The sequence below is a fragment of the Vulpes lagopus genome, chromosome 2, assembly GCF_018345385.1.
Source record: "Vulpes lagopus strain Blue_001 chromosome 2, ASM1834538v1, whole genome shotgun sequence".
Lineage (NCBI taxonomy): Eukaryota > Metazoa > Chordata > Mammalia > Carnivora > Canidae > Vulpes > Vulpes lagopus.
In genome coordinates, this window is record NC_054825.1 from 142,462,797 (window position 1) to 142,489,321 (window position 26,525).

A 26,525-nucleotide genomic window follows, 5' to 3' on the forward strand; every position below is an offset into this window, starting at 1 on the left:
GGAAATAAAGTCCAATGATCAGGGGACCTGTGACTGAAACCACCTCCATCTCTAACACATTAATTGGCCACAGCAATAACCCTAAATCACAAAGGGAAGGCTCAGTTATGTTCTCCGTGTTCTCCTTACTGTGGCACAGATTTGGAAATTTTGGCACGCGGCACCAGGACAGCATTCTCCCCAAATCACACACACACACAAAAAAGAACTACCTGGAGAACTACTTAAAAATACAGGTTCCTGGGGCACCTCGGTGGTTCTGCGGTTGAGTGTCTGCCTTTGGCTCAGGCGTGATCCCGGGGTCCCAGGATCGAGTCCCACGTCAGGCTCCCTGCATGGAGCCTGCTTCTCCCTCTGCTTGTGTCTCTGCCTCTCTGTGCCTCTCATGAATAAATAAAATCTTTAAAAAAACAAAAAAAATTTAAAAAAAAAAAAAAACAGGTTCCTGAGCTCCTCCACCCCAGACCAACCAAAAGCACCTGCAGGGGAGCAGGGGAGCGGCCTGGGAATCTTTCAAAATAGTCACTCCAGGTGATTTCTCTGACCAGCAAGTCTGGGGAAACACAGGAGGGACCTGTGTCGCTCCATTCTAACGGTGGCTCCTGGAAGCCCTTAAACATCATTTCTACTTTTCAGCAGGGCCACTGTTGACGACCAAAGTTCAGAAGCACTTTCTGTCTTAGTAACTGTTCTTTTGAGTTGAAGTGCCCGGGAGGGATCAGCTGTGAGGAGGTGTTTTGCCGGCGCTGCTGCTGCTGCTGCTGCTGCTGCTGCTGCTGCGGGAAGGAGCCCGGCCGGGCCGGCCTGCGCCTCACTCCTCAACTGCCCGATCCCTCCGTGCCGTTGAACTTCCTCCTGCAACTGTGCCCCCGGCCTGGTCTCTGCCCCAGGTCTAGCTTGTTTGTCCCTCAACTCCAAATGTCTTGAGCAGAACATCTGGTGCTTTCCTAGTTCACGACGCTCTGCTGGAATAGTCGATTTCCAGGGATTCTACAGTCTGGCCAAAACAGTTTGTTCCGAACAACCACGCCGGGGCCGCCCGGGCCAGCCGCCTGGCAGCCAGTCGGCCGAGCGTTCCCTGACTCGGCACAACCACCCGTGACCTTGGGCGGGCGACGAGCGCCGCCTGCCCCGCCGCTGCCCGGCGGCGACCGGGCCTCCGGCGCGCGGGGCGGGGGGGACCCTTGAGCGCCCGAAGGGGCTTCAGGGCAACGGGGCCGGGGAGGCCTCGTAAGCTGGCGAGAGGAGCTCTTTTCCTTTTCTCGAGGCAAACCTCTCCTACTAACTCCGGGGCGGGCGGGGGCGGGGGCGGGGGCCCGGAGGGCGGCGGTTAGGGGAGTAGGGAGGAAAAGGAAATGTCGGCCAAGGGCTCGAGACAAAGCGTGAGAACTCAGATGGCGAGAAGCGGGCTTGAGCGAGAAAATCGGAAGGAGGAAGGCTGAGGGCGGACAATCGGGTTAAAAATAGAAACGCATTCTCCACAGGACTCGCTCCTCGCAGCTCCACCCTGGGGCCGGCGGCCCCGCCAGTGACTCGGCTCCGCGCGACGGGCGGCGGGCGGCGGGCGGGCGGCGGGGGCCGGGCTGGGCTGGGCCCGGGGCCCGGGGGGCGGGGCGGCGGGCCCGCGACGTCACCGCGCTCCCCGCCGCCGCCGTCGGGGTTTTCGCTGACGCACAGGCCCCGCCCCCTCCCTCTTCCCCTCACTGCCCGAGAGCCCGGCGGGGAGAGCGCGTCAGTCGGCCGGAGCGCGGGACCCGTGTGCACCTGGACTTGAGGCTCGCTCGCTCCCGGGAGCCACGCAACTTCCGCGGCCGTAGCCGAGGCGACGGAGAGCACCACCAGCGGGCCCTCGCGGCGCCCAGGCCTGCCCCCTGCGCGTCCCGGTCGCCCTCGGAGTCGGCCCAACCCGCCGCCGGCGGAGGCGTGAGGCGACGACGGGCGAGTGCCGCGAGCAGCGTTAGCCGCCGCGGCCTCCGGTCCCCCCTCCGCCGCCTCCGCTGCCCCCCCCCGCTTCCCTCCTCCCACTTCCCGAGCTCCGGCGTGTCCCGGCCACGCTCGGTGCTACTGCAGGAACAAAGGAGGACCCCGCGGCGGCGGCGGCAGCGCCACCTCCGCCTCCGCCCCGCTCCCGGCCCGCGGCGGCCGCTCCGGGGCGCCCGGCTCGTCCCTCCCGGAGGCCTGGGCCCGGCCCCACCGCGCCGGCGTCGCGCGCGAGCCCGGCTCCTGCGCTCCTGCCCCCGCAGGGTGAGTGGTGCGGAGCGGGGGGAGGGCGCCCGGCGGCTCGTGCCGGGCCGGGGGGTGGGAGTGGGGGGCACCGGGCGGCCGCGGGCCCAGCCGGCCGGCTCAGGAAGCACAAAGACGGAGGCGTCATCCTGCCGTCGTGGCCCGAGGTCCGGCGCCCCCGGCTCGCCCGCACCGGCTCCCGCTCCGGCCGGAGAACAATGCCCGGCGTGTGGGCTCCGGGCCTCCTCCGCGGCCGCCCCGCCGCCTTCGACGCGGCGCCCGGCGTGGGCAGCCGGACCCGGAGAGACAAAGGGGCCGCGGCGGCCGCCGCGCCCCCGGCCCCCTGCTCCCCGCACCCCCCCCCCCGCCCCCCAGGTCGCCGCCGCCGCCTCCGAGGAGCCGGTCCGAGCCGGTCGGTGCCGGGGGTCGGCGCGGGCCCGACCCGGCCTGCGGAGCTGCTGTTCTGCATGACTCAGTGGTTTTTGGAGGAGGCCCTGCTGGGCTCTCCCGAGCCAGGCCTCGGCTTAGAGAGGGGCATGGGGGGACCGATGGGGTCCGGGGCTTGTTGGAAATCCGCTGGAACGTGGCTGAGGGGGATCTTCTGTCGTCGTGGTTTTAGTTTTGCCAGCGGCGCTGCGTTTTTCGCCCGAGATCCCTTTCATGAAGGAAATGGAGCACCTTCCCCTTTGTTTCGTGCTTTTAGGCTGGTGAACGTGAAATTCTTGCTCGCTTTCCACGCACTTGGTGGAGCTGTGTTTTGAGGAAAGGCCCATGTTATTTTTATTGAATGCCTTCTCAGAATCTGGTTTAAGGACATTAGGATAAAGAAGTGTGTATATGGGTCACACAACCCCTGGTTTTAAACCTGGCTTTGGGGTAATTTACAGACTTGAAAACAAACTAAAACTTGATTTTATGTTGTTCCTTATTTTTAAAAAGTAGGATTTTAGAACTTAATGGGTGAAAACGTTGCAATTTTTATCTTACAAGTTTTTTTTTTTTTTTAATGTTTTCCCCCCCAAAAAAAATTTATTGTAGTTATTCTCTGTTTTTTTTTTATCTCAGGCCCGGTATTAAGCCTGGAAAGGAGACTTTAAAATTAATAAGAGTAAATCTTCCTTTTGGCAAAGAGAGAACAGATGCGGAGAGTAAGGACTTGCCCAAGGTCACTGGCTTTTAGTTAGAAGTAAAGTAGAGACTGGAACTCCGGTCTCAAGTCCAAGTGAGTAGGCATTCTTACCATCTTCTAACCTATGCACCTGAAAACTAAATTCTATAGGTGCAAAAAGCCTTTGTTTTCTTTATATTTAAGGCTGGAGAGTTTTTCTGTTACATGCCTAGGTTTTGGCTTTCTTTAAACTATGAGAGGAAGCCACAAACTGTAAAAATACACATTTCAGCTATACAAAGTATAAAAATAAACATTTCCTCTGTACCTGATAGAGCTGACCCAGGAATGCACAAGTTTCTAACAACAAAACTTTAAGGTACTAAATAGTAATGGTAATTGTTTTTTTCTAAAATGTTACCAAGCAGGAGGGAAACAGCACCTAATGGCAAACTACCCTCTCCCCCAAATTGCTGCTAAGCCAAAGGATTTAAACATCAGGATTTTTTTCTGCCTGGGTGCTCGTTTTACTGTGCTCGGTTTTTATAAACAACCCTGACCATTTTGGCTTCGTGAGTGATTAATGATGCATCTTCTTAGTTGAATTTGAGAGATTGTTCGCTGGCCCTCCCTACGTTAAGAAGAAAAAGAAAATTGTAGCAGCCTTAATGGTATCTTTTTGTTTTGTTTCCCACAATATTAGATCTATGAACGCAGCATCCTTAGTTCTTGAGGTTGTGTAGGAGTTGGCAAGCTCTAAGATATAAATAGAAGCTGATTTCAGAGGCCCCTGTTGACTAGGCTTTATGTGAGAGCCTCCATCCAGCTCAGCCTGTCACATTGCAGCCTTGTGACAGGCTGAAGCGCTCGCCCATGTGATCTAAGCTTCTGAGAAATATTAAGGCAAGCTTTGCACATGTGATGGTGTTCAAAAGCTGGCTTTCTAGGGGGGGAAAAGTCTACAAGATGGGAAGCTGTGGAAAACTGATGTCTTGGGGTCTCTTGTGTCTCCCTTGCAGGCTATTTATAGTGAATTGAAAGTAGTTGTGTTTTCTGAAGAAGGAAAGGTGGGATACTTGGCAAGTCGAAGTGGGTAAAATCATTGATGAGATTCCCTCCCTCTCTTTTTTTGTAAAAAAAAGATTGTAAGAATTGGATTCACTAATGTTAACATGGGATGACTCTAAAATTTAGACCAATTTGCTCTTATAAAGCCACTGTCAGATGACTCTGGAGGTTAGGATAGAAACTGAACTAGCAGAATTCTTAAACTGGCTTCAAGGAATGAACTTTTTGCATAGGGCTGATTCCCACACATTTGGGTGGGGGGCATGCAAATAAATGCATACGTAATTTTATTATTTGAAGCATTTTTGCCCATATTAAAAAATTTTAAAACCCAGCTGAAAATGTTTATTAATAAACTTCATAAGTGATGTTGAAATGTTTACACTACCCTGCTCCAAAATGAGTCAGCTAAATTCCACTTACTATTTAAAGAGACCGTGTCTACTAAATTAGTACTATGTTTGAAGTACTATGTTTGAAGTTTGTGGTTCTCCATCATCCTCCACATAAACTTGATTGGCTGAAATACTTCTTTTTGCTAACAAAAGGAAAGATTACTATCATTTAACTGAGAAATATTGACGGGATTCTGGCCAGGTGAAAATTGATTAGTCTTCTAACCCCTTTTTATGATTTTGGTAAGAAGTGTTAAATACTTGTTAAAACCTTGTTTTTAGTAACTTACTAAAAATGTATTCTAATGCATGGTAGTTGGGAAAAGCCATATGAACTCTAGAAGATGGCAATCTCTAGCTTGAAGTACTTACCTGCACTTACTTGAAATGTTCGGAACTCAGCAGATCATAAGTAATCTCCATTGTCAACATTAAGGCACATTTAAATGACACCACAAGGTATAGCACACAATCTCCCTTTAATAAAATTATGCTCTCAAATATGCTTTTTTTGTACATATGTATTTTAAGGTGATACAGAAACCTTCCATAGTTTAAATTTTTCTTTATGTGTATTTTCACTTAGGAAAATTTACTGAATTTAGGATAGCGTTACTGTATTTGTGCCAATTTTAAAAGTCTTCCAGAAAAACAAGGTATGCTTGCTGTAGGAAATTCTTTCTGATAACCTAGCATTGGATATTAATAGTTATTAAAGGTGTGTTCACATTTGCTTTATTTTGCCATATTGAAATAGAGCTTTCAAAGGTTTCATTTTCTGATGTGAGGAAGACAAGCACTTGTGTAAAGTTTTAATAGAACCTTTGGCTGGAGAAATATATAGCTGATAATTTGTGCATTTGCAGGTTTCTGGGCACTGGCTTTAAAGTATTCAGACCCAGATTTCACACCTCTAATGCAGAACTTAAAAGGAATTTCATGAGTAGCTGGACCCCTAAATTCTTAAAGAGCTTCACTTCTTGGTGTTGGTGCTAAGGTAACTGGAAACGCTAGATAATCTACCAGCTCTCTTTTCAGTGTTCTGTAACGGTGTTGGCAACATTTTTAAAAGTACAGTTCTACCTCATAGCAGAATTGTTGAATTACTGGTGAGGCCAAGTATGTTATAAGGTATTTTAAGAACGCTTTAGAGCTACATCCAACATACAGCCAGTTTAAAGAACCACCAGTAGCCATCAGGAGTTGGTACTTAATTGTGATCATTGTAGGTCTTTTTTCATTTGTAAGTTCCGTTTTATATATTTTTAGCCAGTTGAAGTATCATTTGATATGGTCTTGTCTAGTGCAGGAAAGCAGAAAAGTGACTTTAAGAAGCCAATTGCCCAAATTGATTTAAATGTAATTCTGATATCTGGCTGAGTGACCTTTTCAGAAATGGAAACAAAGATCATAGTGATAGAAGAAGTAAAAGACCATTTCTTTAATGCCCATTGTTTCATAAAAGCAACAAATGTTCATAATTTTCTTGGCCTGCTCTTTTTAATGATTACCATAATTTAGGCTTTTGTTAGAGACAAACTTGTTATTTAGAAATAACAAAGGTATACTGGTGGCTATCATACTAATTTAGTGATTTTTACTTTGGTAACATGCTAATTTCTAAAATTTTATTTTTGTTTTGTTTATAGCAGAAAAATATGGCTCAGGAGACTAACCAGACCCCAGGGCCCATGCTGTGTAGTACAGGATGTGGCTTTTATGGGAATCCTAGGACAAATGGAATGTGTTCCGTTTGCTACAAAGAACATCTTCAGAGGCAGCAGAATAGTGGCAGAATGAGCCCAATGGGTAAGTTTCCAAGGAAAAATCCATTTGAAGACTGGTGGACAGAAAATATAGAACCAAGAATTGGGGCCTAAGACTGGGAATCTATGCTGGGAGCCCAAGGAGAGAAGACCTGAGAAAAGCTTGAAACTAAAGCAGCAGCCCAAGTACTTGGCACAACTACATCAGGAATGAATGACTATCTACAAGCATTTTCTAGTTTTTTTCATTTTCCATTTTGAGGTTTTGTTTCATATTTATGGTGACTGGATGTGACTTTTTCATAGATGTTTTTGTTTGGATACTTGTTTAATTATAGGATTCTGCAACACAGTTGAAGTGCTTAAATCACTAACCTAATTAAATGCAAGTATTTGTTACTTACTTAATAGTCTTGATACTGAGTGTAGTGTTGCTCTTTCTTACAAATCCTTTTTTTAAATAGGAACAGCTAGTGGTTCCAACAGTCCTACCTCAGATTCTGCATCTGTACAGAGAGCAGACACAAGTTTAAACAACTGTGAAGGTGCTGCTGGCAGCACATCTGAAAAGTCAAGGTAAGATTGATCATTTCAGGGTTTTTACAACATTCAAGGAGGAAATAAAGATATCCATGCTATCCATACCATTCTAATTATGAATGTTCATATATAATGAGGACGTTAATACATCAGATGCCCTTGGCTTTGCTGGTGTTCCACAATCTGAGATTCCAGGGTTCTTTTAATACCTGATCTCACAGGTCATTGAATAGAAATGTATATTACAACACACTCCATGATACTCTCAAAGATGCTGTGTTGAGAAAGCTGTGCTTTTATTTTCTCATAATTGAGATTTAGGGATTGTAGAGAGTATGGCTCTGCAGACTATATATTAGAATGCTACACATGGCATTTTGGCAAAGCTGCCCCTTTTGCCCTGAAATTACAGGCACAGCTAAAAGTTCCCAGTTGGCTATAATAGAATATGGTAACCTATACAAATATGCAGCCTTGAACTGATGAGCCATTTATCAAATTTCTTTCTTTATTCTCAACCATGTGTGCTGGGCATCCCATACTCTTAAATTTTTAGATTATTTAGCTCCATTTGACCATGTTGGAAATAATAATTTAAAGTTGAACTGACAACTTACTATCTCGCAAAGAAGTACCCTTAACATCTTTAAAAATGTTTGCTTGAACTCAAATAGAAATGTGCCTGTGGCTGCCTTGCCTGTAACTCAGCAAATGACAGAAATGAGCATTTCAAGAGAGGACAAAATAACTACCCCGAAAACAGAGGTGTCAGAGCCAGGTATGCTTTTTGTTTAATACTAGTTCCATTCTGGATTTGGTAGTGCAAAAAAGTGTTGGTGAGGGGATTATTTCCTTCCCATCGAAGGATTAAATTGGAGAGAGAGCTATAAAATATAGGCTAAGCAAGAACCACTATCTTTAAAGTCCCTCAAGTATAAAATAGTCTTTCTTCACTCTTCTTTCTTCTCTACCCATACCCCCCTCCTTAGCCCCGTCCCACAAATCAGCAAAATTTATAATCTGGAGACTGGAAATGTTAAGAATTTAATGAACTTAAAAGGTAGTTTGTCAATATATTTTAAAGGTCTCTAAATCATTTGAGAAAGTATTACTCATAAACAGGAAATTATATAGATTTAATTTCAAAACTGTGAAGAAAGCAGTATCAGTCTTGATGTTGTCAGTATTGTAGAAAATATTCAGAACAAAGTACATTTTGAACACTAATAAAAAACTTCCAAATTGAAGAAGTGTAGGATCCCTATCAGATTTTGTGAGAGTTTAAAACTCAGTGTGGAAAGGCTTATTTTTTTCCCCCACTTAGTGCCTTTGAATCTCTGCTATGTGGCTCTCATGTTGCCAGAGATTAACTTGTTTTGAATTACCTATGCTGGACCCTAGAACAAGTATCTCCATACTTTTAGGGCATGTAATTCATTTAATCAGTTTATTATTTCCTGCTGCAGTGTTGACTGAACACATTAAAACTTTATTGTGAGGAAATAATATTTGTGGATATGTAATCTGCTTTGGAGGTTGGCTTCTGCTAACATCATATAGCAAAGCTTATGTGAACTATAGCAATGTTAATCTGTGAAGTTAAGGTAAAAATTCTTGAGTTCAGCAGGTGAATCTATATTTAATATTTTGAAATGAGTTCAGTCCTTCTGAGAAAGCTGTGACCAAATTAGTGCATTTGTGAGGCTTTTGTTCTGTTTGGGTTTTTTTTGTGTGTGTGTGTTTTTGTTTTGTTTTGTTTTGTTTTTTAACACAAAATTACTCTGACCTTGGAATAGTATTCTTGGTTTAAATCTGTAGCTAGCCTCCGTAATTATTCTTTCTTAGGCGTTCTATAGTTTGTCCCTCTTTGCCTCTACTGAATCTTTTTCCTTTCTTAACTCCCCTTCCCTGTAAGTCCCAGGAATCATTCTTCAGTTTACTTATATAGCCAAGGAAGTGGCTATCTCACACACCCCTCCCCCAAATATTCCCATAGGTTATTCCTCACCATCTTACCATCAAGAAAAATTGTATTGAGGTTGTCATAATAGGCTACTAGGATAAGTAGAAGGTAGAATAGTATTCTTCTAGTCTAATATTAAGCTATTACACTCATCCAGTATGTTACTAATGTAAATGAGTTATATATTGGGAGAGTTTGAGTAAGCTGTCCTGAAACCTAGTTAGCTTACTCTAGAGTTTGGATTTATGCTTATAATGTTAGTGCTGGCCTATTGTTTAAGCAATAATTTTAGCACTGCATACTTAAATTTGCTATTCTTTGGGTTTGGATTAATATTAAAACTCTGTGTTTCTGGTATAGTTGAATTTTATAGAAGTAGAATTAAATTTGGTATTTTTTAAATAACTACTGGTAATGTGGGCTTTAATGTGAACTGTAATTTTTTAATCTTCATATTGACAAGTTTATATGGATTAAAATTTAAAGCCCTTTTAGGTGGAGAAACAGGGACTTGTTTTTAAAGATCATATCTTTCATTGTCTAAATCCCATACCCATTTTAGATCACTACTGCAATGTAAATAAAAGCTGTGCTTTAAAAATTATGGTTTTGCCTGTGGACTCCTTAATAGTCAAAATTTCAAGTACTTACACAGTCCTAAAGACTGTTTGCCTGATCTTTCAAAAAGTTTTCTAAGAACTGTTCAGATTTTCTACATTGACCACATAAAGCACTTGTTAAAATGGCAAAGTGAATATTGCAAAATGTTGGGATCTGAAGTTAATTAGGGTTTAATGATTTGAGCTTATTGAAATTTGCTGGATTTGTCTATACAGTCTTTTGTATCACTATAAAACTAAAATGACTTTTTATAACCAAGTACCTTAGGAGTTGGCAACCTGATATACTCAGTAATACTGAAGGTGACTGCCCTAATTAGGAAATTCACGATTAGTCCGTTGCAATATGGGAAAACTGGGCATATGACCAACATCTCCCAAGTCTTTAAAACAGGATTTTGTTCCCTAATACTAGCTGTTAAGAGTGAGTTTAAAGGCATTTGAATGGAGTAATCATTTTACAACATTTAGAGAAGCAAGTATATGTTGACTGGCAAATTCTCAGATTTGAAGGAAGTTTTGATATTAAAGTAGAAGATTCTGTTTAGAACACATGTTTTTAAGAAAGGCTTCATAAATATTTTCACTAAAAATCATACTGTTTCTTTTAAATTTATTTTTTTTTACTAAAATAACTGTTAGCCCATGAACTCTTAACAAATAGCTCATTTTCACCCTTGTTTTTCAGTTGTCACTCAGCCCAGTCCATCAGTTTCTCAGCCTAGTACTTCTCAAAGTGAAGAAAAAGCTCCTGAGTTGCCCAAACCAAAGAAGAACAGATGTTTTATGTGCAGAAAGAAAGTTGGCCTTACAGGTATTACGGAACATATTTTTTTTTTTCTGATTTATTTATTCATGAGAAACACACAGAGACAGAAAGAGAGAGAGAGAGAGGCAGAGGGAGAAGCAGGCTCCACGCAGGGAGCCCAATGTGGGACTTGATCCCGGGTCTCCAGGATCAGGCCCTGGGCCGAAGGCGGCGCTAAACTGCTGGGCCACCGGGGCTGCCCCTATTATGGAACATGTAAAACAATGCATATTTTATTGGTAGAGTATAACCAGGAGCTCCCTAAGAGACTGGTCAGTCTTAACACCTGTAGCAAAATGCCTGACTTTCAGGAACAAAGTTTCCAGAGTGGACTAGAAAGCAGGCAGGATGTGGGGAGAAATTGGGTTTGATTTCCATTGTTTCTCTAATTCTCTAAAACTCTTTATTAGCTTCAGGCCTTCTGAGGGAAAGGTAGCTGAACTAAACAGTAAGCACCATCTTTTAGCCAGGCACAAAGTGTTAAAATACTTTTTAACTGTACCCTTTAAATCTCAGAACCCTATGGTTCTCTTTCCCTAGTTTTCACTTGAGGAAACATTACCCAGTTTATGTGTGGTAGGAGGAGTTGCATCGAGCCCAGTCTGGCTCCAGACCTAGGTAGTTTCTGCTCTATGGTATCTACAGGACTTACTGGAAGGATAGTTACTTGAATTTCTCACTGTGTCAAGAGACTGAAAGTTCTTTCACAATTGAAAGTGGCAGACTCTTCTTTCATGTTACAGAGAACCATGAAAATCTGGTTCCTTTTCTATAGTGACTGAGGCCTCCTTAATTACTGCAGATTCCCAAGTGACTCTACTTCCTCTTGTGTATACAGGGTTTGACTGCCGATGTGGAAATTTGTTTTGTGGACTTCACCGTTACTCTGACAAGCACAACTGTCCATATGATTACAAAGCAGAAGCTGCAGCAAAAATCAGAAAAGAGAATCCAGTTGTTGTGGCTGAAAAAATCCAGAGAATATAAATTACTACTTGTGAAGAGACTGAAACTTTGTTTTTATTTTAATATATCGTAGGAAAACATTAAAGAGCAGATGCATGGCCATTTTCCTTTGATGTTCTCCAGAGTTTTACTTTACACTTGTCTGTCTTATAATTGAAATTTTAGGATGTTTGGGTGTTTGTTACAGGCAGAAATGGATAGATACAGCCCTACAAAATGTATATGCCCTCCCCTGAATAAAATTGGATGAAAATCTGCACAGCAAATTGAAATACACAGACGATAGGGACAAAATTTCGTTCCCACGTGCCAAACATAATACATGAAATCTCTGCATGTTTGCAGCATATCTGCCTTTTGGGAATGTAATCAAGGTATAATCTTTGGCTAGTGTTATGTGCCTGTATTTTTTAAAAAATGGTACACCAGAAAAGGACTGGCAGTCTACTTCTACCATAGTTAAACTTCACCCTGTTAATTTCCACAACGTGTTCTTTGGAAGCAGGAGGAAAGCTATAAAGAGGATCAGACCTTTCCATGAAACCAGTATATGGTGCCATATGTAAGCCTGGTTAATTTGTCTTCTAAAAGCTGTCAAATAAGACCTTCTACAAAAGGTAAACATCGCAACTGGTTATCATGAGTAAAGCCATCAGGCCAACAGGGTCTTGAGCTATCTTTGGAGCTTATCATGCTGGCCTGCACCAGAAGATGTCTGCATTACTCTCATTGCTAAAAATGTTGCGTAGCACAGAACTGCACTAGGATTAATTTGTTTACAAGAAGAAATTAAAACTACATTTGGTTTTTTACATACAGCAGCTCTATCGAATAACATGCATCTGAATTTTAAGTTGCAAAGGTATCTGAAAAGTTAATTTTTCATGTGCATCTTTTGTTGAATGTTTTGGTTCAAGAAAGAATGTTCAAAGCTTTTTTCAAGACTTCAGTTCTTAATGTAACTGTACCCTTCTGCATGGAGAATCATAACCAACATGGCTGCAGTAGACTTCTTAGCGGTATCCAGCACCACTTGCAGAGGGCTGCTTTATCATATTAATTGTACTTGGGTGTAGGACTCTAGTGTTCTTGGGTGTATTGCATGGGCTGCATTATCTACAGCATTGTACAATAACAACTAGAAGAGGCAGTATACTTCACCGATGCTTGTCTGGTAATATCACTTCTGTGTTATAATGGAAGGTTTTTGTGATGTATGAAACTTGTGTTTTTTTATATATAAATGAGTATAGTTAGATTAGTATTGTGGTAATGCCTGTTTTCATCTGTAAATAGTTACGTATGTACACGAGGCACTACTTCTGATTTATTGCAGTGTTCAGTCCTAGTTTTTACTTTAATTAAAGCATTCAGTTTTGCTTTCAATTATTATGTACCTTAGTTCTGAGTTAGATCTGCAGATGTGTACAGATAGTTCATATTTATGTATTGCACATAATCATGCTATTCAGCATTGATGCTATATTGTATTATGTAAATAATAAAAGCCATGTACAGAGGGAAGCTTCCACTTGTCCATTGGGTTTTTAAGCCATAGTTAGCAATCATAAAGGGGAATAGTTTAGAAAACGTTTCATATTCAACCTCGTAGTTGTGTATGTAGACTTTGCATGGCTATATTGTAACTTTTTTTTAATTGCCATCCCTGAACATGATGTGTTCAAGTGAGAACCATAAGTTGAATTTTGTGAAACTTCAAGTGTGGTACACCATGAGCAGTTTGTTTTTGCAGAAATGAATAGGCACTCTTTAGGATCCCAACCATCTTTGAACTTGAGAAAGGAATGGAATTTTAACAACTATGGCCTATCTACTTTTTCCATTTTATTTTGCTTTATTGGTGACATTTTAGACATGACCATTTGTTTACAAAAACAGGCATAGTTTTATTTCTGTTTTGGGTTTGGTTCTAATGTAGAGATGGGCCCATGGGGTAGCTGAAGCCAAAAGCAGAACCAGAACTTTTCAGTGCTAGAGTTTAAAATGGAAATACCCTGGTTCACTATTATCTGTCACAGTTCTTTGGGTGCTGTTACCTTTGCTCCGACTGGGGGAAATCTATGAGATAACAAATCTGAAATATGAAGGTACTGAAGAAACACAGTTGAGGTGAAAATTATGGTATTAAGAAGGCCAACAATTTTTTTTTCCAAAATTTAACAGTCATTTCCCTTCTCAGTGCTACATCTTGTCAACATTTGCTTGAGGATTAATTTTAAGTCTTAGAGTTTTGAATCAAAGTAGTATCTGGGGGATAAAGAAGATTTTGATGGCAAGATGATGGGCCCTTTGTTGGTCTGTAACTTTGTGCAGCATGATATAGTAGTAATAAGGGCTTCCATAATTTTTTAAGCAATATTTGGAACAGATTTGGAGTTAAGGAATTAAATCTGTCAGGAGCATCAGCTGATTGAGGAGAAAGTAGAAGGCAGCTAGGAAGATAACAGTTCTAGACTTGATTCAAACCTGAATATTCTTCAGGCAAGACTAAGTGGGCTTTACCTTTGGAGTGTACCCTGAGATTTTGATCATTTGAAGTATATACCAATATACCACGTTTCTCTTTATATAGTCTCACCTCTGCACACACCCCAGTCCAAAAGTGTTTTTACTAAGGCAGACCATCATAAGATTTAACTGTATGACCTTGGGCTGGTCCTTTGATCTGATCTAGTCTGTGGGCCTTACCTGTAAAAGTAGAGCCTTGGGTTTGATCTGCAGTGGACTTCCACAGCATGAATTCTTGAAGGAAAGAACTTATTTTATGAGTAGTATGGCGTAATGGTTAAGAAGATAGTGAATCCCAGAATCAGGATTTGTGAATGAGGATGGGGACAGTGGCTGGCACATACTAAGTATGCCCTATTAACTTTTTAAAGACTAACCTTTTAGAGCAGCTTCGGGTTCACAAAAAAATTGAAAGTACAGAGGCTTCCCCTGTCCCCAACCTGTGCATAGCCTCCTCTGTTAACGTTTGCCACCTGAGTGGTATATTTGTTAAAACAGTTGAACCTACGTTGACACATGATAAGCACTAGGTCCTAGTTTACAGCTCATCCCTGGTGTACACTTTATGAGCTTGGACAAGTGTATGGTGATCCGTATCCATCACTGTAGCATACAGAGTGTTTCCACTGCTCTAAAAATCTGTCTGTTCCTCAGCCTCACCCTAACCCCTGGCAACTACTGATCTTTTTACTGTCTCTGTAATTTTGCCTTTTCCAGAATGTCATATGGTTGGAATCATGCAGTATGTAACCTTTCAGAATGGCTTCTTTCACTTAGGAATACACGCGTGAGTTCCCTCCCTGCCTTTCATGGTTTGATAACTCATTTCTTTTTAGTGCTGAATAATAATCTGTTGCCTGGAAGTGCCACAGTTTATCCATCCACTTACTAGAGGATATCTTCTTAGTTGCTTCCAAGCATTGGCAATTATGAATAAAGCTACTTTAAACTGGTGTGTAAGTTTTGTGTGAACATAAAAGCTTCAGCTCTTCTCAGTAAATAGCAAGTACGAACACTGGATAGTGTGATAAGAATATGTCTAGTCTTGTCAGAAACCACCAAACTTCCAAGTGGATGTACCATTTTGCATTCCTACCAGCAATGTATGAACCTGTTGCTCCACGTGTTCACCAACATTTGGTGTTGGTCAGTGTTCTGAATTTTAGCCATTCAAAGAGTTGTGCAGTAGTATCTCATTTTCACTTGTATTTCCCTGATGACATGATGTGGAGATTATTTCTGTGTGCTTCTTTGCCATGTATATATCTTCCGTGAGGTCTTTGGCCAATTTCTAATCAGGTTTTACTGTTAAGTTTTAAGAGTTCTTTCCGTATTTTGACAATAGTCCTTGATCAGACATGTCTTTTGCAAATGTTTTCTCCTAGTCTGTGACTTGTCTTCTCATTTTCTTGAGCTATTACTAATTTTAATGTCCTAGAGTAATGATTTCCAGAACCTGGAAAGACCATTGAAATTCTTAGCAAGTAACTATGAAAGGGTAAATGTCTACTAAGTAATACAATGGTAACATGTTAAGCATTGTAAAAATTTAGTGTTAAAATTGTATTTTTTTGGAGGCAGTAACACATTCAGAGTTCAAAAACTAACTTACCAATATTGCAAAGCCTTGCACATCCTGCCCTATCCCCTTCACTCCAAAGACACTTGTACATTTTAGGCAACTGCCAAAACTTGGAAAGGCTGTTTTATCTCTTCCACGTCATGTAAACATTGTGTTCAGAGACTTAATTTAACTCCTCTTTGCTTAATTGTTTGAATGCAAAGTTCTTAGAGTGATTTTTGTCCATTAATATTAGCTGATAATTTTGGAGAGAATGATGGATGTGGTTGCTGGTTGTTAACATTGTGTAGCCTTAAACTGCATAGAAGGGTTTCAGAGGGGGAAGCAGCAGGTATGGAAAGTGACTTGAAATTTGACAAAGCAGTTTCTTGTGTTTGTACAATCTTTAAAACAAACATACGTGAACAGCAAAATATAAAAATGCCATTCGATACCTTCAGCTATTTCCATATACAAACACTGGTTTTTAATTCATATAAAACCAAAGAGCCCTGTTTGTGTTTCCCCTCAGAGCACATTTCTGTTCTTATTGTAGAAGTGAAAGTTATACTATTTTATAACATAAATGTAGGACTCCTTTCTTTTTTTCTGCAACAATGTACTACTTTATTAGCATAGTTAATGATGTTATAAAGTCATACCTCACTTTATACCTAATAGCAAGATGACAAGTTATAGGTCACTTTCTGGTTAGTTAATCTGTCTTGAATATATTTTTTCCTAAAGATTTTGATTGCAGTGATCACCACAGAACCTCAGCTTGTATATATCTGAAAAATTGATAATGTAACCACGGCTGTTCAGGAATTAGGGTATTATCAGTTTACTCAGAAGTTAACAGGAAATCTTAACACATTATAAATTTTAGTTGAGTAGAAGATCTGTACATTAAGTAGCATTAAGCACCCTTTAGAGCTCAAGAATCAAAAAAAATATATATATATAAACTAACCTAGATGAGCTCAACTTAAACACTAGTGTTTGAGTCAATTTCTCAAATTGAACCTGCGTGTAATTCATGGCAAATTAAAAAGTGGTAGTTGATCTTGGCTACGTAATATGCCTGCCCTCTCCCCTCCCTGTCACTAAAAAATGTGTTCAAACACACAAATGAGAACACCATACAAGTATGATTTAGATTTTCTGTTGTGTGGCACCACATCTGCTCTTACAGAAACTCAAGGACTGATAGTACTTAAAAAAAAAAAAAAAAAAAAAAACTTACTAACCCTGGTGTTGTTTCCACATCCGCTCTTAGGAGAAAAGTACTTCCTTACTAGGGTCATGTTTCTTAAGGAACCCCTCCCCTAGATGCACCCCATGTGCTTAGTAATATCATCCACAGATTAAAAATATTTGGCCTCTAGTGTTGTCGTGCACTAAAAATTGTCATTGTGAAATGGATTCTATAAAAATTATAATACTTAAATACAAATAAGTAATCTGCCACCCCACCCATTAGCCTCTACCATTTGTGTTATATTTAAATGTCTGCTAAAATTACATATGCTTAAACAAGTTTCGTTTTCAGCTATTCTGCAGCTTATTTATTTGGTTGGCATGAAAATTAGATTGTTTTGAATATCTGGAACAGCATAACCAGTTTTTAGGGGCTAGATTATAGCAGGTGACAAAACGAGACATGAGAGATTTCCTAAATAATGACTCCTGTTAGAAAAAGTACAGTCAATCGGCATCAAAATATGTATTTATATTCAGGTATTGCCCTTCAGTATTCAAGTGCTAAACATGTTTATTTTGGTCTTTGATTAAAAGAAAGTGAAGTTTTTAAATAGATTAAAGGTAGCAATTTTTAATAGGGATCAAGAATTTTCTGAACTAAGAAAGGCATCTCTGAGGACCCCTAGTCAGTTGTCCCAGCTAACCAATGATCAAATCTTCCCAGTGCTATGCAGAAAGCCAAACTGAATTGAACATAGCACTCAATTACAGCATTTCAAACTTATTCTAAAGTTACTTGTTCAGTAGCATGCATTTGAGCTAAAGACCAGTGGCTGCTTTTTAAAATGAGCTAGATATATAATATGTAATAGAAACCAGATTAAACGGGTCTATTAAAGTTGACACAAGAGGGTTCTCATGGTTTGCATCTCTGAGGTTGTTATCCTCATTCGAGAACAGAGAGGGGCAAACTGGTCTTCTATTTGATACTGAGCTTCCCCCATGGCCTGGGCATGTGGAGTGTGACCCAAAAAGTGAGGCAGACATGGTTCTAGTTTTCCAGGAAATCATGAACTAGAACAATGATGTGAATTGCTTAAGTGGTCATGTGGATTCTAGAACTGAGAAAGTAAATTTCTTTTACTTGATTTCTTGGAGGATATGTGATCAGAATTAGTGTTGGACATCGCCAGGTATAGATCGTTGCTTGAAGCCTCTTCTCCCAAGGCTAATACACCTTACAACATTTGCCACTATCTCAGGAGGAGAGTAAAATTTTCAATTCAGGGTGGGAAAGTGTTGGAGTCGATCTTACGTACTAGCTTTAAAGTCAGCTTGAGTTTGTGATTCAAAAACTGTGTAACTCTGAAAAACTGACTTAATCTAGAGTATCTGAATGCCTTCACCGGTGCAAGCTTTTAAGGATTAAAATGATGTTACATGTAACACATTTAGTGTTCAAGCACATTGTGAACACTTGATATAGGCTCCGTATTTTAACATTACTAAAACAGTGAATAACCCCTGCCAGGGACATGCTCAACAGATGTCTAAGCAGCCAGATTCTGGTCTGTGCAGTGTAACCACCAGCCATTTTGCAATTGACTAAAATTAATCTGGTGGAGTGAAAACAAAATCCCACCCCTGGTTTCTCTGCAAGGCTGACAACTTTTTTTATTTTTTATTTTTTAAGATTTTACTTATTTATTCATGAGAGAGACACAGGCAGAGGGAGAAAGAGGGTCCCTGCAGGGAGGCTGATGCAGGACTCGATCCCAGGACCCCAGGATCACACCCTGAGCCAAAGGCAGAAGCTCAACTGCTCAGTCACCCAGGTGTCCCAAGGCTGACAACTTTAAAGCGAAGATCCATAAATCCCTGAAATTGCATGCAAAATTTGGTGTCTGTGTTTCTTGGTAGAATTTTCAAATAGATCCATGACTCAAGGAAGACTCCAGATCTAAATGGCCTTTCTGGGAAGATACTTGAGTATTTTAAGAGGGAGTTAGCTGTGATACAAGCCAGGGATACTAAAGCTGCCTAGCTCAGCTGCTGCCTGAGACAGTGTTTCCAAGAAAAGTAGTACCTTTTCTCCTGTTAGTGGCATCGGCACTGTTTCCATTGACTGAGAGAGGAAATGAATTGGTGAGTCACAAATACAGTCCTCCAGTCCGTGTAAAAATAATCTTGCTTTGCCATCTTAGTTTGCTTTTCCCTGATATCCCTCCTACTCCTCTCAAAGCCAGACCAGGGTCTCGAGACATTATAGTTTGCATGATAAACATGCTCACAAGCCAAGAAATGGGAGTTTCAAGTGTGTCTTCTTAAATAATGATTGTATTAACCTCGTAAGTCCACATGTCCTCTCACAGCCCGGGCTGAATTGTCAGGGTAGTGTTCTGTGTGGTGGAGAGAAACACAACCATCTCTAAGCTGTTATTTCCAAGGCTAAAATAGAACAGAAGTTGAAGTTTTACTCTGAGTCAGTTCAGTACAACAGCACTTTTATTACTGGTGCAACCTTTCTCCTGGAACCTGCAGCCTGGGCAGCTATTCCTGAAGGGATATCTCCGAATCCATCTTTGAATCTCTTCCAATGCTTACAGTCCTGACCAGTGCATTGATCCAGACCTGAAAATGGATGACATTTGCCTAACTGAGGCCTAAGGGTGACAACATAGCCTAAATCTTTTAGCAGAATCCATTCCCAAACCTGTGGATCACCAAAATCAACTGAAGAGTTACACACACACACACACACACACACACACACACACACACACACACATTTGAATCTTATTTCATTTCCACTGAATCAGAGTATCTGAGAGATTCTGGATTTTTGACAACTCTCCCATAAGTGGTCTTGTTAAGCAGATTTGGAAAACACTGTTCGGAATATACATTTCCTCTCCCGCAAACTAGCCCCCTACCATATATGGGTAAACTTGGGTAGTCCAGTGTCTCAGTTTTTGAATTACTGTAAATGTAGCTTTGCTGTATCTATACATTTATCCCCATTTCAAAGTGTACATGGTCTCATTAGAACTTTTGTATGTGTTGTTTCTATCCATGGCTTCTAATGCCATGTTAGAGTATTTGCAGGATGCTAACAGAGGAGCAAACCCATTCTGGTTGTATCTACTGGTTTCTCAATATTTAGTTCAGATATTTCACCTGGAAAATCCTTCCAAAAAGTAACCACTTACATACATGGTTCTTTGGGATTCAGTGAAACTCGACAATAAAACCCAAAAGATAAATGCTGTTCCTTTAAGCTTCCAAGCCGATTTACCAATCTCACTTTAAAATTCATTCGTGGCACTTGCTCACTTTTCTACAGCTTCTCTGCCTGAGTGCTCCACCCATCCTACCTACTCGTGCATTGATATTCTTTTAATTTACCAGCCTTGAAGAGAAGCTATTTAAAGTTGTAGTCACCCTTCCCCAGCTCTGGAGAAGGGTTAAGGAAAGGTGGTGGAAATAAAGGATCTTTCTTTCTCTTCATTGTCTAGAAAAAGTGAGCAAGATTCCAGGCCTGGGCTATCAGACAACTCCCAGCATACCCACTGCCAGGGGTCTCTGATGCAACATCAGAATCATGTTCAAAAGCATTTTCAGAACAGTAGACACCCACTTATTTAAAAGTAAGTATATCAAAGGTAGATATGAATATGTGGTTATCACCGAGTCTGTTTCATCTCTGCACACGCAACCCAGGGCCACATGAACGTATGCCCCGGAATGCAAAAGGATTATCAGAATGGCTTTTGGATCCCATGACAGATGGGACAGAATCATTCAGAGAGGTGGGCCTCAGGGTCTTCCCAGGAACAGAGGAAGGGCACCACGCCCCAAGTGAGACAGAGGTGTCCTTGAATGAGAAGTTTGGGCATCCTTAAGTAACTGTGCCTCAAAAAACAATGTGGTAGAAAAATGGAGGACCTTGAAAATAGACCTGGGTTCCAGTCTTTGCTTCAGTTCTTACTAGCAATGTGGTTCGAGGCAAGTTACTTAACCCCTCTGTTTCCTCAAGTGGGCCCTACAAGAGGACTTTTCAGGATTCTTGTTCCAGTTATGAACGAGAATGAAGTAACATCCAAAGAACTGATTACAGCATTTAACACAGAATCGGTGCTGATGTTTAAAAATACGAGCACACTCTCTTTGCCATCTCACCTCCACTCTACCCCCCTCACTCCATGCCCACTCCCCACACACTGGCCAAGTTAAGGAAGATCTGAGCTGGAAAGAAGTGAAGGAGACATCAATGTCCAGCTCTCACTAAATTATTGCATAAACAGGACGACTCATCTCCCTCCTGTGGAAGGGAAAGGGCTATAACCATGGAGTGAACTCTAGCAGTGAAGACCCTCAGATTGATATTTATCCAAGCCAGATTGCCTGGTTGCAGGAGGGTCATCAGCTGTAGCCCCCGATGGGTGGAGTTGGGGGGCCCAGGGGAGATGCAGACCTCTGGTAGGTGTTTAGAAGGATCTATGATGCCCCTGCTATAGAGAGCAAATGTAGAGTAGGCTAACTCACATACAAGGTGACAGAGTTCTCCTTAAGATGAGAGATGTAATGACTTGGGGGACCTCCTGAGGGAGGTGGGGATGAGCTATTGTACAGCTGACACAGCTGCCTTCAGATAGTAGCCTACTAGCTGAGTTAGTTTTCTCTTCTTGGAGCCTTTTGACCTGAGTATTTGCTATGTGCTGGGCCATCAAGTGATTTGGCCACAGCCCCTCGGTGGTGACCAACAATTCAACTTCAGTGTAACCTGTTGTTGTAAATTACCTGTAGGTGACTCCCCACACTCCTGTGGATAGAATTGAACTAGATTTATGTGCCAAACCAGGGCCAACTTGTTAAAAAAAAAAATTCTTCATCTTTCCTCTCTTAGGGAAATGCATCACAGTATATAAATATTTGAACATGACAAATTTAATATGGCATTTTCCATCGTTACTACAAAAATTGAGTGACTGAGATTCAGAGTCTGTCCATTATGAGAATCCCATCATTTGAAATCAGCAGTTCGTCATTTACTTGACAAAGCTGGGTTCATAATGAAACCTTAAAAAGCCCTGAGTTACACAGTCACAGAGCCGGGACCCCATTATAATATCATCGTGGTTCTTCTGGAATGAGCTGACAATGATCTGGTCTCACATTTAGCATAGGTAACCAAAGGACAGGTCCAAAAACAGTCAGACAGTGATCAGTATTATTTATCTGTGTTTTCCAGCACATACACGGGGCTTTGCTGACAGTTGCTATTCCTCATGAATGGTTTCTAGTTAGTGGCATTCTAAGTTGGACATTGCAGCTCCAACCCAAAATAACCCTGTTTTTTTTTTTTTAAGATTTTATTTATTTATTCCTGAGAGACACAGAGAGAGGGGCAGAGACACAGCAGGGGGAGAAGCAGGCTCCATGCAGGGAGCCCAATGCAGGACTCGATCCTAGATCCCGGGACCATGCCCTGAACCAAAGGCAGACACTCAAACGCTGAGCCACCCAGGTGTCCCCAAAACAACCCTTTTTATTTCACATCAAACACCAATTTGCATAATGAAGAACTGGTTCTTACTTACCCTTGTTTTCCTGATATGAAGTGATTTCCAAGAATTAGGGGCCATTGTACACTTTTTAGCCTGTTCGCAACATTCTAAAACAAACAGATCTTAACAAATACTAATTCATCAATTATCTTTTCCTTAAGACTTTGGGGAAAACAAATGGGGTGTTTCCTGGACCATAATATTTTATAATATCAGTAATACCTTAATATCTTGAAAGATCCCTGTTGAGCCGAAGTTTTTGTTGAAATGAACTGACTATTGAAGGAAGAATAAGAAGTGATAATACAGAACATAATTTTTTGATGTTATATTTGTTCTTTTTAAGTTGGGGAGTCAGAAGGACAAGAATGTCCACCCCTCCAGTTAAACTCTAAATATCTATGTACATGCCTTTTACCTCCACTCATTTGCAAGCATCTTGTGCCCATCTTTGTATCACTCATGTCTAGTGGTGCCTTGTACACAGTAGGAGCCTAAAGATGGTATCTATCTCTTCAAGTCCAGATTCTTTAGAAGTCAACTATACCCATTCCGTTAGGGCTACTGTAACAAATCACCACAAACTCTGCCTTAAAACAATAGAAAGTTATTCTCCCACAGTTCTTGAAGAATCTGAAATCAAGAAGTCAGCAGGATTGATTCCTTCTGGAGGCTCTGAAGGAGAATCCATTCTATGCTTCTCTTCTAGCTTCTAATAGTTGCCAAAAGTCCTTGACATTCCTTGGCTTGTAGCTGTCTCTCTCCCATCTCTGCCTCAGACTTCAAATGGCTTTTCCGCCCCCTATGTGTATATGTGTCTCTGTATCCACAGTACCTCTCCTTTCTCTTATAAAGATGACCGTCATTGGATTTAAAGTCCATCCGAAGCCAGTACGATCTGGTTTTAATTGATTACATCTGTAAAGACCCTGTTTCTAAATAAGATCATATTCACAGGCACGAGGGATTAGGACTTGAGTGCATTTTTTTGAAAGACATTATTCAACTCACTGCATAAAGGACATAATGAAGACTGGAATATGTACCCAAGGAGTCTTGCTTTAATTATTATAATATGTAGAAAAAACAATGCTGTTGATTATGGTCCAGATATGTTTTTACATGAATAGTTACCAAGACTTTATTAACAGTCTTTCCATGGATAAAAATTATGTCGATGCGTGCTATTTCCTTGACATAAAAGATTCAGTAAAGAAACAAATAGCTCTCTCTGAGAAGCACCATGATGATTCTAAACACATTTCTTAGTGTTTAGTGAGAAATACTGAGAATAGTGAGAAATATTGGCACTTGTTTTCAATGTCAATATATATTTTGAAAAATTCAGAGGAAAACAATCTCTGTGGCAGAAACAATGCTGAGTTCCACACACACACACCCCCCACCTCACCCCAGACCTTCCTGCCCAGCACTCAGGAAGGCAACTATTCCCAGGGTTCCTTGCAGTAAGCCCCTGCCAGGGTCTGACCAATGAACTGTGGGCGGAACTGGTGCAAACCACTTCTAAGTTTGGCCCTTGAAAACATGCTACTTAAGTCTCCCTTCCACCCCCTTCCCTGCTAGGTCTCTGGGATCACATTTTCCAGTGGCATAAATACCAGAGGGAGAAGGGCTATGTGGCCACACTGCAGTGGGACATGCACAAGGGACGAAGTTGCCCTGTGTTACTGGCCCTTGGCCCAGGCACTCAGGCAAGCTGTGGATCGTGCGAGCTTGTAACATCCTCCAGTTGTAAGGAAACCCAGTTATGTGTGTGTAAAGCCCCAGAGTACAAAGACTGGCTGCGACGATGTATTGATCTTTGCACCTGCACCACGTTTCCAAGTGCCTGGTTCGTTGTGATGTTTTTCTTTACATCAGGAACTGATCATACTCAAAAATCAGTATCCACAGTTTTTTCTGGCTTCAACTATTCATATGGAAAACTCATTATTTTGCACCTCAGTTTTTAGCCAAATAAAAGAGAAAACTAAGCAGCAACAATGAAAACAGTAAGTGCCTCCCATGTGTCAAGTTCTCTACCATTAAGCAGATAGAATGTACAGGCTTTATAACATAATTATGTTTTAGAAAAGATAATGAGCATACACCCCAGATTTGGGAAAATAGCTAACAAAGTCCAGAACCATCCTGCAATATCCATCAATCTTTTTTTTTTTTCATAAAAACGTTATCAACATATAGGAAAAAAAAATCACCTACAAGAAACCTCATCAATTCAGAAAAATTTTTTTAAGATTTTATTTATTTATTCATCAGAAACACACAGAGAAAGGCAGAGACACTGACAGAAGGAGAAGCAGGGTCCTCGCAGGGAGCCCCATGTGGGACTCAATCTCAGGAGCCGAAGGCAGAGGCTCAACCACTGAGCCACCCAGGTGCCCCTAGAAAATATTCTTAAAGGAAGGGAAAGGCTTCAGTTGCCCTACACCGACCTGACTGAGCAGCATCTGTTCCATGACCAGCCAGACCCAGAATGAAGCAGGAGAATTTACAACTGGACATCTTAGCAAATACCACATCCAGCTGTGACAGGTGGGACAAATGGGGGAGGAGGCTTGGTGGCGTGTACAGATAGGGGAATTTTAACCAAAATGACTAGAGAAATAGGAAGAACAATTATAACTGACAGGTCTGAACAGCCTGCTCAGATAAGCTAAAAATGAGTCAGATCTTCAGTTTGATGACAACTTTGACAAGAATTTTGGAAGTGACAAGGAAAGGAAAGCTTTGTGCATCTAGATCAACACAACTGTTGACGGAGCCCCCGAGGGGTGGATGCATTTAGCAAATGATTGTTTTATGTGCATTTTACCTTTCAAATGCTTCAAGAAATTGAGGATAAAAATAAAACTTCATGTTCACATTTTTGAAGTGAAGACACTTCTTTAGAATTTGGTAAATCCCTCCAAGTGTAAGTCCAGAATTGGTGGAAGTGAGAATGGTTTGTCAAGTGTGTGGCAAAGGTTTTAAAGACTGCTCCGTCTGCAAACAAATTCTGCAAATTCCTTTGGAAAAACACAGAGGAACTCCTATGCTGATTACAGCTTATTCTTTTTTGTTTTAATTTTAATTTCAATTTAATTAACAGATGTGTAATCATTAGTTTCTGAGGTAGAACTCAGTGATTCATCAGTTGCATACAACACCCAGTACTCATTACTTGAAGTGCCCTCCTTAATGCCATCCCCTAGTTACCCCATCTCCCCACCCATCTCCTTTCCAGTGACCCTCACTTTGTTCCCTAGAATTAAGGGAGGGTTTGCCTCCCTCTGTTTTGCCTCCCTCTCTGTTTTCCTCTTATTTTATTTTTCCTTCCCTTCCCCTATGTTCAGCTGTTTTGTTTCTTAAATTCCTCATCTGAGTGAGATCATATAATAACTGTCTTTCTCTATTGGACTTATTTCACTTAGCACAACACCCTCTAGTTCCATCCATGTCATGGGAAATGGCAAGGTTTCATTCTTTTTGATGGCTGAGTAATATCTCATTGTATACATACACCACATCTTCTATATCCATTCATCTGTCGATGGACACTTGGGCTCTTTTCATAATTTGGCTGCTGTGGACATTGCTGCTATAAACATCGGGGTGCATGTGGCGCGTCAAATCACTATGTTTGTATCATTTAGATAAATACCTAGTAGTGCAATTGCTAGGTTATAGGGTAGCTCTATTTTTAGCTTTTTGACTTCCATACTGTTTTCCAGAGTGGCTGCGCCAGTTTGCATTCCCACCAACAGATTACAGCTCATTCTTTTCCAGCCCCCAACATCTGATTTTTCCCCTCTACTAAACTGCTATTAAATCAACTTCTTTCAAAATATTCTGTAATTTAGACTTGCCTTTTTCTATTTTGGCATTAATAACATTTAATAATAATTTTGGCACTAATAACATTTCACTAAACACATTAATTAAAAAAAATGAATGTACATGTCCCCAGCATTGAAAAATAATATTACCAGAAACTGGAAATTTCAAGGGTAACTAGGGGTAGATCATTGGAGTGGGGGCAGCCTCTAAAGGTCACCTAACCTTCAGTTCAGGTCATGATCTCAGGGTCCTGAGATTGAGTCCCTCATGGGGCTTTCCGCTCAGCAGGGGATCTGCTTCTCTCTCTCCTCCTCCTCCTCTTTTCCCCCGCCCCTCCCCACTGCTCATTCTCTCTCTTTCAAATCAAT

The 26,525-nt window shown here is 41.4% G+C and overlaps 1 protein-coding gene across 1 annotated transcript; it reads left to right on the forward strand.

The window, feature by feature from the left end:
• The first annotated feature begins 1,598 nt into the window (after window positions 1-1,598).
• Window positions 1,599-12,981, forward strand: ZFAND5 (zinc finger AN1-type containing 5). Its single transcript, XM_041746241.1, has 6 exons — window positions 1,599-2,244; window positions 6,444-6,603; window positions 7,025-7,136; window positions 7,775-7,878; window positions 10,372-10,497; window positions 11,330-12,981. The coding sequence occupies exons 2-6, from the start codon at window positions 6,453-6,455 to the stop codon at window positions 11,476-11,478; spliced, it is 642 nt and encodes a 213-aa protein (XP_041602175.1). The 5' UTR covers window positions 1,599-2,244; window positions 6,444-6,452; the 3' UTR covers window positions 11,479-12,981.
• The last annotated feature ends 13,544 nt before the right edge of the window (window positions 12,982-26,525 follow it).